Raw genomic sequence first — 15,512 nt, forward strand, 5'->3', positions numbered from 1 at the left:
CCTGCATGCCAACCTTCAGTGACTGTTCCACCATAACACCCAGGTCATGTTGCACTTTCCCTATCCTAAACTGCCACCATTCAGATAATAATTTTCTTTCCTGTTTTTGCCACCAAAGTGGATAACCTCACATTTATCCACATTATATTTCATTTGCCAAGTATTTGCCCACTCAGTCAGCCTGTCCAAGTCACCCTGCAGCCTCTTAGCCTCCTCCTCACAGCACATTCTACCACCCAGCTTAGTGTCGTCTGCAAATTTGGAGATATTGCATTCAATTCCTTCATCAAATCATTAATGTATATCGTGAAAGCTGGGGTCCCAGCTCTGAACCCTGCGGTACCTCACCAGTCACTGCCTGCCACTCTGAAAAGGACCCTTTATTCCCACTCTCTTCTTCCTGTCTGCCAACCAGTTTTCTATCCACGTCGATATATTACCCCCAATACCATGAGCTTTAATTTTACTCACTAATCTCCAGTGTGGGACCTAGTCAAAAGCCTTTTGAAAGTCCACAACATCCACTGGTTCACCCATGTCCACTCTACTGGTCACATCCTCAAAAAATTCCAGAAGATTTGTCAAGCATGATTTCCCTTTAGTGAATTCTTGGACCGATCCTATCACCGCTTTCCAAATGCACAGTTATGACATCCTTAATAATTGATTCCAGCATTTTCCCCACCACTGATGTCAGTGGGAGGGTGGAAGTAGGAAGTAAATACATGGTTAATAGTGGATGTTTCATTTAATTCTGTTATTTGCAATAAAGTATGTGTTTTATTAATAAAGAAGTGGAATTTTGTGGTGTAGATCGACTAACGAGGTGCTCAAATTTTTATTTAAATGTTGGTGGTCCCTAACCCCTCTCTTTTGCTGAGGGAATCTGAATGGCTCTCAAGGGCAGCACAATGGTGAGAATTGTTGTGTAGGGTGAGAGGCTTGAAACAGGATGAGGTGTTTGAAGAAGGAGGAAGTGTCAGAGAATTGATTTTGAGTGACAGATGAGCAAGTTGGGGGTCTCTCTCCTGAGAGACTCGTGGACATGATGGGGGACCGAGAGGGAAGAAGGAAGGAAGGCTGTGGGATCATTCAGAAGGAATTCAAGTGTAGTGACATAAGGGAAGAAAGCTGGGAAACATAATTGGGAGAACCAAGATGCTGGAAATAAGGTGGTGAGTAATTGAAGGTAAATTATACTGAGAAGTAGCTGCAAAAATTGGAGAGGATGGGGTCTCTAGTCTTGTGTGGAAGTGGGAATGTGAATGCATGTCCCACAAACAACAGTTTAGGGTGTTGGTTCTGGAACAAATATTTGTCAGGATACCACGGTCCTTTTTCGAATAGTGATGCTGGATCTTTTACATCCGCCTGTGAGACCCACACTTCTTATCTAAATACATTCTGATATGATTGAATGCTATGTGTTCATATCTCTATTTTCCTTTTTTTTGTTAGAACACGTCATTATGCAGATGTTATCCCAATCAAGCCGACCCTCACCACCAGTTACATCCATGGTGCCATGGGTCCCCCACTCAGCCCCAAAAGCATTGGCCAGTGTCTTGAAGACGTAGTCAATAAATATCCTGATAAAGAAGCACTGGTGTTTCTGCGAGATGGAGTCAGGAAAACGTTTGCACAGTTGAAACAGGAGGTGAGAAAATGGCTTCTGCTTAATGGTTCATCACATTTTTCTTCCAACTTTGTGTTTAACCCCATTTGGGCCATTTTTAAGTTGGGAACTCCTCCTGAATACCCCTTGCTGTTTCAGTGCTGGTCAGAGTTTTTAATTCATTTACACGATGTGGGCGTCACTGCCTAGGTCAGCATTTACTTCCCATCCTTAGTTGCCCCTGAGAAAATAGCAGCCAGCTGCCTTCTTGAACCGCTGCAGTCCCTGAGGTATAGGTACATCCTCAGTGCTGTTAGGGAGTTGAGAATCCATATTGAGCGTCAGTGAGAAGGTTATTGCTAAGCTTGATAGCACTATTAATGACCCCTTCCATCACTTTACTGATGATGGAGAGTAGACTGACGGGGCGGTAATTAGCTGGATTGGATTCGTCCTGTTCCTTGTCTACAAGACATACCTGGGCAGCTTTTCACATTGCCGGGTAGATGTTAGTGCAGGAGTGAAACATCGGGGTAAATTTTCCAGTGCTGCCTGCCACAGGAATCATTTAATCATTGACGTCAGTTGGACAGGAATTTCCGACCTTGGGACGAGCAACTGAGATTCCTCAAACTGGCGAAAGGAGAGGAGTGGTGTTCTACAGGAATCGATGCTGGGATCACTGTTAGGACCCTGGGATTGGAAGTATAATTTAAAATTTATGGATGACAGCAAATTGATGGATGCTGGTGTACAGAGAACTGTGCCAAAATAGAAGACAGTAATAAACTCCTGTATGTGCATGGAAGTTAATATCAAGAACAACAACAACTTTATATAGTGCCTTTAACACAATGAAATGCCCCAAGGTGCTTCACAGGAGCATTATAAAACCAAGAGCCATATGAGGAGCCAAATTAGGTCAGGTGACCAAAAGCTTGGTCAAATAGGTTGGTTTTAATATTGTCTTAAAGGAGGAGAGTGTGGCTAAGAGGCAGAGAGCTATAGGGAGTGAATTCCAGAGTTCGTACGTCAGGCAGCTGAAGGCATGGTCACCAGTGGTGGAGCCATTACAATTTAGAATGCAGAAGAGGCCAAAATTGGATGAATACAAATATTCTGAACTGTTGTGAGGCTGGAGGAGATGACAGAGATAGGGAGGAGGGAGGTCATGGCGGGATTTGAAAAAAAGGATGAGAATTTTAAAATCAAGACATTGCTTGATCAGGAGTTAATGTCAGTCAGAGAGAACAGAGGTGAGGGGGAACAGAGCTTGCTGTAAGCTAAGACATGGGAGGCAGAGTTCTGAATAAAGTAACGTTTATTTATTAGTCACAAGTAGGCTTGTGACTAATAAATAAATGTAATATTGTACACTGAGGGAGAGTTTAGCATGGGCAATGCACCTAACCAGCATGTCCTTTCGAGAGTGGGAGGAAACCGGAGCACTCAGAGGAAACCCACGCAGACACAGGGAGAACATACAGACTCCACATAGACAGTGACCCAAGCCAGGAATCGAACCCAGGTCCCTGGAGCTGTGAGACAGCAGTGCCAACCACTGGGCCATCATGCTGCCCATGATCTCAAGCCAACCAGGAGTGCACTGGAATGGTCAAGTCTAGAGGAAACAAAACGTTTCTACAGCAGGTGAACTGAGTCAGGGGCGGGGTCAAGTGATGTTAGGGAGATGGCAAGAGATGGTTTTAGTGATGGCTTGAATATGAAGTTGGGTGCTCAGTTCGAGACAAAATGAGACACCAAGGTTACAAACAGACTGACTTCATATCAGACTATTGACAGAGAGAAGGATGGATTTGTAGCGAGGGAATGGGAAGAGAAGCCATTGCAATTGATCCTCTGGCTACAGTTAAAGAAGATTAGAACCAGGTGAGAGCAGTCTCACCTAGCTGGAGCACAGTTGAGTGGTGTTGGAGAATGACGGTGTGGTCAGTCACGTCAACGGCTGCAGACAGGGCGAGAAGGATGAGGAGTGAAAGTTTACCTTTGTCACAATCATAGCATGTCATTTTGACTTTGTAAAAATACTCTTTTGGTGCAGTGGCATGGATTTAAACACAGAATTCCAGGAAAGATGGCAATGGATCTGGGAGAGATTCCTTGGAAGACTCCTTGGAAGAAAAAACTGTCTAAGTGGTGTAGAAGAATGAAATGACCTGGAGTACAGAAAAACAGATCACAAAAAATGTAGCTTAATAAAACGTCCATTTGTAGAAGGATAGAATTGAAAAGCAGAGGAGTTTTCTTAATTTTGTATAGAGTCTTGGTTAGACCACACTAGTGGCAATTTGCATTAGCAGCTCTGGCCTCCATAATATCAAAAAGAAATATAGGAACTGGAGGAGGTACAAAAATGATTTGTGGGGATGGTTTCAGAACCTATACTTATCCGGATAAATTGAACAGACCAGGCTGTGTTTCTCTCGAAAGGAGGAGGCTGAGAGGTGACCTGATGGAAGTTTTTGAGATTATGGAAGATTTGATATGGTGGATGTAATGATGTTTCCACTTGTGGGGAGACCAAAACTAGAGCCTTAAATATAAGGTGGTCACTAATAAATCCAATAGGGAATTCAGGAGAAATTTCCTTACCCAGTGAGAATGTGGAACTCGCTACCACATAAACAAGTTGAGGTGAATAGTATAGATCCATTTAAGAGGAAGCTCAATAAATACCCAAAGAGAAAGGGCTACTGATAGAATGAAATGACAATGGGGAAATGTGATGAGGTTTGTGTGAAACAGGTCTCACCATTCTGACTGGAAATTATACCGCTGTTTCTTCACTGTTGCTGGGTCAAATTCATGGAACTCCCTACCTGACAGCACTGTGGGTGTACCTACACCACATGGACTGCAGTGGTTCAAGAGGCATCTCACCAGCACCTTCTCAAGGGGCAATTAAGGATGGTATAAAACCTCCAGGAGTTGGATGTGAAGGAACCAAGCTTTATTCCACAAAATCATAGAAACCCTACAGTACAGAAAGAGGCCATTCGGCCCATCGAGTCTGCACCGACCATAATCCCACCCAGGCCCTACCCCCATATCCCTACATATTTTACCCGCTAAACCCTCTAATCTACGCATCCCAGGACACTAAGGGGCAATTTTTTTAGCATGGCCAATCAACCTAACCCGCACATCTTTGGACTGTGGGAGGAAACCGGAGCACCCGGAGGAAACCCACGCAGACACGAGGAGAATGTGCAAACTCCACACAGACAGTGAAATGAAAATGAAATGAAAATGAAAATAAACAATAACTACAAGCCTGTGGTGAACACAACAGGTCCCAATTGGGACTAAAAGGGTTAATGGACCCTCTCAGGGTCTTGCTTTACACAGGGCTTGGTACACGAGCTCCATCTAATTGGCTAATTACCAATCCCCAGGGAGCTTGTATTCAATTAGCCCAACTGGGAGATCAATTAGTGATTCCCCATGCAGATCATGGGGATTATCACAGATGGGCAATAAATGCTGGTCTAGCCAGTGATATTCATGTGAATGAATTTTTAAAAAAGAGTTTATTTCACTTAACACAAGACTAAATGGTGCCAACAATTTCACTGGTTGGAAATACAGCAATACTATCCAGAAACGGCCTGGAATGAAGCTGCCAGATTTGTGAGAGCACTGGGAAGAATGTCGTCCCTCCCCAGCATGACTAAAAGGACCTTAGTGTCACATTTGTCTGTCATCACAGTTTTTCAAGCTTTATTAATAGACATCAATTAAAACTTGGCTGACTGAGTAGAAATGGTGTGGTAAGAGCTGCCGTACTTGCAACCTCTTTCTTGCTCAGATACAGCAATCCTACCATTCACTGTGTAATTCCTACATGCATTGGACCTTCCAAAATGCATTATCTCACACTTGTGGAGGTTAGAAACTTATCAGCTAAGATTGAATGGCGGAGCAGACTCGATGGGCAAAATGGCTTAATTCTGCTCCTATATCTTATGGCCATAGTTACTCTCTGCAGGATTCCTAGCCTTTGACCTGTTCTTGTAGCCACATTATTTATGTGGCTGGTCCTGTTCAGTTTCCGGCCAACGTTAACCCCGAGTTGTTGATAGCAGGGGATTCAGTGAGTTCAACAGACCGGCAAGGAGCTGCTTTAGCTGCAAAGAAGCTCTAAATTGGCGTGGACTGTCGAATCCCGATCCCAGTTATGTTCCGGTTCCTCTGAATTCTGATTACGTAACATTTGGTTTTCACAGGCTGATCAATTGGCTGCAGGACTACTTGCCGTGGGACTGGAGAAAGGAGACCGTCTGGGCATTTGGGCACCAAACATCTACCAGTGGGTGCTGATACAGTTAGCAACAGCACAAGCGGGCATCATAATGGTAAGTATTGAAAGATTCAGCAGTGTGGGCGTGAGCCAGGCAATGCTCATGGTGCCGGCTGTTTAGTGTAAACAAGATTTTTCCAAGCACTGCCCTCAACTCCTGACATGCTGCACTCATTCATGGGGTTGTGTTGCACATCAGAAAGAGAAGGAGATTCAGAGCAATGTGTCTGCTTTCAACTGCCCGAAATGGCCACCAAAATTCTCTGAGGAAATCTTTACAGTTACAGAAATCTGGAGAGAATTGTGGCTGTTATCTTGATTTAGAATAAATAAACTGCTTAACTCTAGGATTGGAATAATTTGCTTTACTGAGCAGAGAAACAGTTTTCTTGATTTATTCACTGGATGTGGGTGCCGCTGGCTGGTCCTGCATTTGTTGCCCATCCTATTTGCCCTTGAATTGAATGGTTGCTGGTCCTTGTATAACCTCACCTACATGTGACTCCAGACCCATAGAATCATGGAATCCCTACAGTGCAGAAGGAGACCATTCAGCCCATCGAGTCTGCAACAGCCACAATCCCACCCAGGCCCTATTCCCATAACCCCACATATTTACACTGCTAATTCCCCTGGTACTAAGGGCCAATTTAGCATGGCCAATCAACCAAACCCGCACATCTTTGGAGCGTGAGAGGAAACCAGGGCACCCGGAGGAAACCCACACAGACACAGGGAGAACGTGCAAACTCTACACGGACAATGACCCAAGCCAGGAATCGAACCCGGGTCCCTGGCGCTGTGAGGCAGCAGTGCTAACCACTGTGCCACCATGCCGTCCAATGTTCTTGACTCCTAACTAACGCCTCTGAAATGGCATCGCAAGCCTCTCCATTATATCTAACCACCACGGAAAATATAATTTAAACAAAGCTCGATGGACCGCCTGGGATCAGCTGAGGCACAGGAAATAACAAAGGCAAACCTTGTGAAGCCCCCGTCATTAATATCTGGAGGCTCAGGCCAAAATTAGGAGAGCTGTCACACAGAAAGGCCAAGCAAGAGTCGTACCCGCTGAATGAACCCTTACAACCAAAGTCCCAGACTTCTCCAGCACCATCTCTGGATAAGTCCTGTTTCAGCAACAGGACAGAACACCCAGTGGTGGCAGCACAGTCAAGAGGGAGTGCCCCTGGAAGTCTTACATTGACTCTGGATCCCATGAAGTCTCATGGCATCGGGGCAAACATAGGCAAGAAAACCTTGCACTAATCACCATCTACCGCCCTTCCTTAACTGATGAATTAGAACTCCTCCATGTTGAACAGCATTTGGAGGAAGCACTGTGGGCACAAAATGTACTCTGGGTAAGGATTTCAATGTCCAACACCAAGACTGGCTTGTTTGCACCACTACAGATGGAGCTGGTTGATTTTTGAAGGAATATCTACTAGACTGGTCTGCAGCGCTCTATCCAAGGCAACCATAACAATTTATAACGGTGCAAGTCAATGAACTCAAGGCAGACAGACCTTAAGGGCCATGTCTTCAGTTCATGATGAGAGTACGGCTGCACTGGAATTACACTCGTACATAGCCTCCCGACTCTTCATCCCCGCATTCCTCATGGAGCCAGCATCGGAAGGTGCACAGGCTGCAGTGTAAGATGGCAGATCAAACAACCAGTCAATGACCTGGGCCACTGATTACAGGAGAGAAAAAAAGTGATTCATTGTTTGTTTGAGGCTTGAAATTCCCCGTTAGACAATTTCTCCTGTGTGCTCTCCACACAGGGGCGACATAGAATCCTACAGAGCAGAAAGAGGCCATTTGGCCCATCGAGTCTGCACCAACCACAATCCCACACAGGCCCTATCCACATATCCCAACATATTTACCCACTAACCCCTCTAACCTATACATCCCGGGACACTAAGGGGCAATTTAGAATGGCCAATCAACCTAGCCCGCACATCTTTGGACTGTGGGAGGAAACCGGAGCACCCGGAGGAAACCCAGGCAGACACGGGGAGAATGTGCAAACTCCACACAGACAGCGACCCGGGCCAGGATGCGAACCCAGGTCCCTGGAGCTGTGAAGCAGCAGTGCTAACCACTGTGCTACCGTGCCGCCCAAACATGGTGGCACAGTGGATAACACTGCTGACTCACAGCGCCAGGGACCCGGGTTTGATTCCTGGCTCAGGTTAATTTCTGTGCGGAGTGTGCACATTCTCCCCACGTCTGCGTAGGTTTTCTCCGGGTGCTCTGGTTTCCTCCCACAGTCCGAAAGACATGCTGGTTCGGTGCCCTGGCCATGCTAAATTCACCCTCTGTGTACCCGAACAGGCGCCAGAGTGTGGCGATTTGGGAATTTTCACTGTAACTTGATTGCAGTGTGAATGTAAGACTACTTGTGACACTAATAAATAAATTTTAACTGAGCTGTCTTGTGTACTGCAGCGATATGCACACCATAGTTTGGGAGCTCTGACCTCGGTGGATAAATCTTGAGCAATATGTCTAGTGATGAATGTAACATTTCAGTACCATTGTTATATGATGCTGGTATGTTATATGCAACTACATCAGTAGGTGGTAATGTCGCACCACATACGCTTCATAACTGTGAAAGGATGAAATGTAAAGGTTATAAAACTGAGAGCTTATTCTTCATTTATTATAATAGTAACCTAAAATAAAAATATGTCTGCAACCCAGGCTGCAATTCTATAGATTGTTTAATGCGCCTGCCATTTGTCTTAAATTGAGATGATCTATAACATCCTGATGAATTCAATTCTTTCTTTATTAAAGCCCTCAATGCCAACTGTCACTAATTCTGTCCTGCTGTTAAGCTGTTATTGAGTATTTGACAGCGAGAGGAAGAGGAGAATGGAAGCACTGCTCTAACTGGATAATGGAATATTTCCTTTGCTTGGGTGAAGTTGGAAACCTGAAGTGAGTGAGAATTATCTTTTGGTCATTCTCGTTCACCTCTCCACTGGCTGCTGTACTGGATGGAGTCACTGGGCGGAGTTTTCTGGCCGTGCTCCCCCAAAGCTGGAAAAACGCCTCCCACCCTCTACAATTCCAGTGGCAGGCTGGGCTGAGACACTGGGGGCGATTTCCCCAGCCTGCTGTGCTGCTCGAGTAGCACAGTGGGTCAGGAGACATCAGCAGGGGCCATTTCGCAGGCTTCCTGCTGGGCACCACGGCCTCCATGTGTCTCTGGCGCTAAGTTTTTTTCGTGTAATCAGCTCCGACCAAAAATTGGCGCAGAGCAGATTACAATATCAGCTCCCCGCCGGGAGCAGTTCCGCCCAGCAGGGGTTTACTCCTGCTCCCCACTAATGGGGAATAGGCGGCCTGACCCCGCTGGAGGGAAGAGAGGCCATTGAGGTCCCTGGGGAGGTCAGGGGTAAGGCGGGGGTGCCCTTTGGGCAGTGCCAATCTGGCAGTGCCAGCCTGGTACCCTGGCACTGCCCAAGGGACACATTGACCAAAAGGTAATTCTTACTCACTTCAGGTTTCCAACTTCACCCAAGCAAAGGAAATATTCCATTATCCAGTTAGGACAGTGCTTCCATTCTCCTCTTCCTCAATAACAGCTTAACAGCAGGACAGAATTAGTGACAGTTGGCAAGGAGGCAGGGTGAGAGGGTGCAGAGCCTACAGAGGGTGGGGCCTATTGGGACCGTGACCTATTGGGGGGTGAGTGGTGGTGGGAGGCGGGGCGGGGGGGGGGGGGGGGGTGGTGGGCGACTCACTGCCATTCTGCAATCAGGATTGGTGGGGGAGGGAGGGTAGAGGATGATCGGGGCTGGCCATCTTGGTGGGGCGGGGGGGAGTCGGGGCTGTTGGATTCAGATCGGAGCTGGTGGTTGGGGGGGAGGGGGGTGGGGGGGGGGGACATCAGGGCAGGTCATCGGGATTGGGGTGGGGTGTCGGGACTGTCCGGGGGTGTTGGGGCGGAGGGGGGATGTGGGCCAGGGCTGGCCGGTGGGGAGGGTCGGGATGATTGGGGCTGACCGGGGGTGGGGGTGAAACAGGGGATGGCCCAGGGAGGTCCGGGAGGGCAGCGATTAAGGGGTGGGAGTCGGGGGGGTTGGAGGGGCAGCGATGGAGGGGTTGCGGGGCTGCCAGCGACCGGACTGTAAAGTTTTATTCATTTATAAATGTCACAAGTAGGCTTATATTAACACTGCAATGAAGTTGCTGTGAAAAACCCCCTAGTCGCCACACTCCAGTGTCTGTTTGGATACATTGAGGGAGAATTTAGCACGCTCAATGCACCTAACCAGCATGTCTTTTAGAGTGTGGGAGGAAACCGGAGCACCCAGAGGAAACCCACGCAGACACAAGGAAGACGTGCAGACTCCGCACAGTAACCCAAGCTGGGATTTGTGTTCCTGGCACTGTGAGGCAGCAGTGCTAACCATTGTGCCACCATGGACTGGCCAGAGGACTGGAGCTTGGCAAGGTTGGGGGGCGGGGAGGGGGGACACTGTGTATGTGCCGATCTCTGCTCTGATAGATCGATGCATGCGCAGTGGCCCGCTCAGCGCTATGCTGCTGACCTCTTGGACAGGACGAGGCCCCGCTCACAGATTTCCAGAGTGAATCATGCTAGGGCACTCTGTGATGCACAGTGTGTCGAGATTCATTCTGGAAATCCCATTAAAAAGCCGGTGGGATTTACTCCCATTTTCCTGCACGTTGGGAACTTAGAATTCTTTTGGGAGAATCCAGGCCACTGTCTCCAGCTGTACTGGGCAGAGTCACTGTAGTCCTTAAAGGACATTAATGAACCAGATGAGTTTTATGATAATCGACAATGGTTTCCTGGTCATCATTAGACTTTTCATTGAATTCAAATTTCAGGCATCTGTGGGATTCGAACCCTAGTCCTCAGGGCATTATCCTGGGTATCTGGATGACTAGCCCAGTGACAATACCACTCTGCCACTGCCTCCCCATAATGTAGGAGACACAGCTGCCAATTTGCACACAGCAAGCTCGTGATAAGCAGCAGATAATTGCTAATCTGTTTTTGTGATGTTAATTGAGAGATAAATATTCACCAGAGAGATAACCCCTGCTCTTCGAAATAACTTCTACCCTAGAATCCAGAAAGGGCCTAGGTTTGATGTCTCATCCAATGGATGGAATGTCCAACAGCACAACGCTTCCTCAGTCCTGACTGGAGTGCCAACCTAGATTCCTGTGTTCACATCTCTAACTTGTACATGAATCCGGAACATTGTGACGCAGAGGCGGAAGTGTTGATCCAAGGCCAACTTCTGCATCTAATCTTCTTCTGAGACTGTTCAGTAGCCTTCATTTCATTGTCTAATCTACAGCCTCTATTTGCACTTTTATATCTGTCAGGACTATTACCGTGACTATTTCCACTTTCGGAGGTTCCTTCTCCAGTCATTTTCTGGTGTAAGAGTCACTTCCAGACTCAGCATTACTACTTGCACTGTACTTTCTTACTCTGCAGCCTTTCATTCCATTCTTGCAGTCCATGGATCTCACTTCTCAGCCAACATCCTGATCATTCAACCAATATTTAAATTTGTCAGAATCTACTCCCACAACGGCCGCATTCTACCCACACAGAGGCACATGGTTTATATCAACAATTGGAGTGAGACAAGGAGACACATTGTTGCCTGATTAATTTAGTCAAGTCCTGGAAACAATGATGAGTCTTGAAATAAGACTGACTCCTGAGATGGTAGGATGAGGAGAGGTTGGTTCGACTAGGCCTGTACTCACTGCAATTTAGAAGAATGAGAGGGGATCTCATTGAAATATGTACAATTCTGACAGGGCTGTGTTTCCACTGGCTGCAGGGTGTAGAACGAGGAGCCACAGTCTCAGGGTACGGGGTAGGCTATTTAGGACTGAGATGAGGAGACATTTCTTCATTAAGAGGGTGGTGAACCTGTGGAATTCTCTACCACAGAAGGCTGTGCAAGTCAAATCACTGAATATATTTAAGAAAGAATTATATTTGTGGACTCTCAAGGTGTCAAGGAGTATGAGGAGAGTGCAGGAGTATCGGGTTGAGATAGAAGATCAGCCATGATCATATTGAATGGCAGAGCAGGCTCGAAGAGCCAAATGGCCTACTCCTGCTCCTATTGTCCATGTTTCTATAATATTGGATAAATCTCCTTACGTGGCAAGAATTTAAGCAATCTCTGCTGTACTGGTGTTATTAATGTAGCAATAGCTAGAACAGGTTTGCAAAAACTGAATAATAAGAATTCAGAGAACACTAACCACTCTTTTGGTTAAGATTTTGGATCCTAGTTCCCACCTTTAGGTTACAGATCATTGTTTGCCTTCTGTGACTGCAATGCCATCCTCCACTTCCACATTCACTTACCCACTTACCAAAGATTATTCCCAGGCAGCGACCACCGACCATCCGAAATCCTGCTCCCAACTGTCAGCCAGTTGCGATTTCTTACTGGGAGCGGGTGGGAGGCTCACTGTAAGTAAGCAAATAAGGCCCAGGGGTTAAATCTCCCAGAGCCTGTGCTGCCAGGGAGGGTGGGCCCGCCCTGGGCCCTGTAACCTGTAGGGAGGGCCCTGGGCCCTGTAACCTGTAGGGAAGGTCCTGTAACCTGTAGGGAAGGTCCTGTAACCTGTAGGGAAGGTGGGCCCTGTAACCTGTATTTGTCATGGTAGGTGGGCCCTGTAACCTGTATTTGTCATGGTAGGGTGGGCCCTGTAACCTGTATTTGTCATGGTAGGGTGGGCCCTGTAACCTGTATTTGCCATGGTAGGGTGGGCCCCGTAACCTGTATTTGCCATGGTAGGGTGGGCCTTGTTACCTGTATTTGCCATGGTAGGGTGGGCCCTGTAACCTGTATTTGCCATGGTAGGGTGGGCGATGTAACCTGTATTTGCCATGGTAGGGTGGGCCCTGTAACCTGTATTTGCCATGGTAGGGTGGGCCCTGTAACCTGTATCTGCCATGGTAGGATGGGCCCTGTAACCTGTATCTGCCATGGTAGGGTGGGCCCTGTAACCTGTATCTGCCATGGTAGGGTGGGCCCTGTAACCTGTATCTGCCATGGTCCATCTGATCCACAGCCTGAGTTGAAATTGTGGCTTTCGTTTCTGTCGTTTTTGATGTTCCCTGATTTTGTTTTGTTGTTACTGGGTAAAAATAAGTAGTATTTTTATCTTTAAAAGGCTATTCGGCTTGAAAGTTCCCATCTAATTCCCAGATCAAATGGTGAAGAGTTGATTTTTAAACTCCCATTATACCAACAGTTGAGCAGTCAAATTGGCTAAATAAATGTTGCTATCCAATGATACCCTGTAAATGATGTCAAGATACTGAGGTTGCTTAGCACTGTAAGTTTAACCTACATAATTAGAATCCATTACATCCTGCTTCTTCTTAATTCTAATCGTCTCTTCTTTTGTTCCAGGTTAATATTAATCCAGCCTACCAGTCTCTTGAGGTGGAGACAGTTCTGAGGAAGGTAAGCTGGCCTTGGTAGTCTGCTGAATATAGGAATCTTTCACAGGGAGATAATCTACTTGTCCACCTTTTCAGGTATCTCAGTGGGTAAATACACTATCTGAGGTTTCTTCCGACAAAATTGGGAGAGCTCACTCACAAAATTAGTCGAACAACAGCTTGACGCAGTCATACTCACCAAATCATAGCCTATAGCCAAATTACAGCCAATAACCAAACCACCTCTATCATCCATTTCCAATCCCACTGGCAGCACAGACTCACAAGAGGCAGTGGCACAGCACTACACAGTCAAGGGGAGTTGAGTCCTCAACATTGACTCCAGACCCCATGAGGTCAAACATGGGCAAAGAAATCTCCTGCTGATTATCACCTATCGCCCTCCATCAACTGATGAATCAGTGTTCCTCCATGTTAGACACCATCTGGAAGAGGCACTGACACTATCAAAGACACGGAATGTATTCAGGATGGTGTGATAATACTGTGTCTTTAAGAAATTTATTTTTATCGTGTTTCTTCTTATGAAAAGTCAGCTGTTTTATATGGCACCTGTTTGTCTGGGCAGTAGGCAGCTCACATGTTGAGAATGCAGGTTAATGACTGATTTTAGCTTGGGGATGTGTTCATTTAAATAGAGTAAATGCATTTTTGTTTACTTGGGTTTCCCTTGGGGTTTCAGAGTAAAGTTTTGATGCGGTTGATTGACAGAGTCATGTGATTAATGGGGGGAGCCAAGCTTGCAGGAAAGACAGTATTTTAGCTCCATTTTAAAAATCAAGAGCAGTTGCTGACTGGAGGTGGCTCACTCTCTCTGAAAAGAGCACTCCGTCCAGAGGTGTTCAAAAAGCTCTAGGACTGTTAGCAAGTGCAAGCACATAAATCTGTGATTTTTGCTAACTGATTTTGAGGACTTTTAAGTCTGTAAGAGGAATATTGCTTGAATTGGAACCAAGAGAGGTAGGTTAGCAGTTAAAAATAGTATCTTGTCATGTTTAAGTATTATTCAAATGCTAAATGTCAAGCTGTTTTATTTGTTGTAGTTAAACTGTATTGTTAAATAAAGTTTGTTTTGCTAAAAGCTCCCTAGTGTGTCAGTAGAATCGCACCTAGAGTGAAACACCTTAAGCTCACATTAATGGCAAAAAAGCAAATAGTTGGGGTCTAATCTAACTTCATAACATACCTTGGGGTTACTGATCTCGTACCCTAACAATGGGATATTTCAAAACCCATTATCATGAGTAACTCGGTAGCTCACCTACTGACTGAGATGGTCAAGTCCTGAAGGATATAATTGCCAGACTAGGCCTGAGGCATGTGGTGAGGTGTGGTGGTCAAACATTAAGCAACTAACTTAAGTGGGATGGCTTAAAATGGTGCTTGAGCGTGGTGACTTCTTGCAGTCTGTGCCCAGCTAATTCTGTCTTCTCATTCTAGGCTTCTAAAAATTTATTCTACCTATTACATTCTGCACTCTCTCCTTTCCTTCTCTATGTATGGTATGATTTGTCCGTATATCGCACAAGAAACAATACTTTTCACTGTATGCCAATACACGTGACAATAATAAATCAAATCAAATCACAAGTTTTCCTATTCACACTGATGCGAGCCCAGCTGTGCTATCAAGAACATTAGACATTGGAACAGGAGTAGATCATATTGCCCATCAAGTCTGCTCTTATGTTATTGATAGCACTGTCAACAGCAAGTTCCTTCACTCTGCGGATAATCAATAGCAAGGGATGAGTGGCGAGTTGGATTTGTCATGCATTTTATGGACAGAACATATCTATACAAATGATGGCAGATCTTTGGCTTCAACTTCATTTCCCCGTCTTCTCCCATATCCCTTAATTCTCTGATATCTGTCTTTCCCAGCCTTAAATATACTCAGCATCTGGAGCCTTGTAGCTGTGACCAGACTTTGGGGAGTCAGGAGGTGAGTTACTCACCGCAGGATTCCTAGCCTCTGACCTGCTGTTTGAAGCCACAGTATTTATTTGTCCAGTCCATTTCAGTTCTGGTCAATGGTAACCTCATGGATGTTGATAGTGGGGGAT

At 46.0% G+C, this 15,512-nt stretch overlaps 1 protein-coding gene across 2 annotated transcripts in view; it reads left to right on the forward strand.

Annotated features, from left to right (window-relative positions):
• Nucleotides 1–15,512, forward strand: part of acsf2 (acyl-CoA synthetase family member 2) — a 135,816-nt gene that overhangs the window by 27,020 nt on the left and 93,284 nt on the right. For both annotated transcript variants that reach the window (XR_013499157.1, XM_078225469.1), the window contains exons 2-4: nt 1,459–1,657; nt 5,863–5,991; nt 13,394–13,447. Coding sequence is in view for 1 of the 2 variants with exons in the window: in XM_078225469.1 (XP_078081595.1) it covers nt 1,459–1,657; nt 5,863–5,991; nt 13,394–13,447 (382 nt within the window). In the remaining variant the exon portion in view is untranslated. The remainder of the gene's footprint in view (nt 1–1,458; nt 1,658–5,862; nt 5,992–13,393; nt 13,448–15,512) is intronic.

This window comes from Mustelus asterias, chromosome 12 (assembly GCF_964213995.1).
Source record: "Mustelus asterias chromosome 12, sMusAst1.hap1.1, whole genome shotgun sequence".
Taxonomy (NCBI): Eukaryota; Metazoa; Chordata; class Chondrichthyes; order Carcharhiniformes; family Triakidae; genus Mustelus; species Mustelus asterias.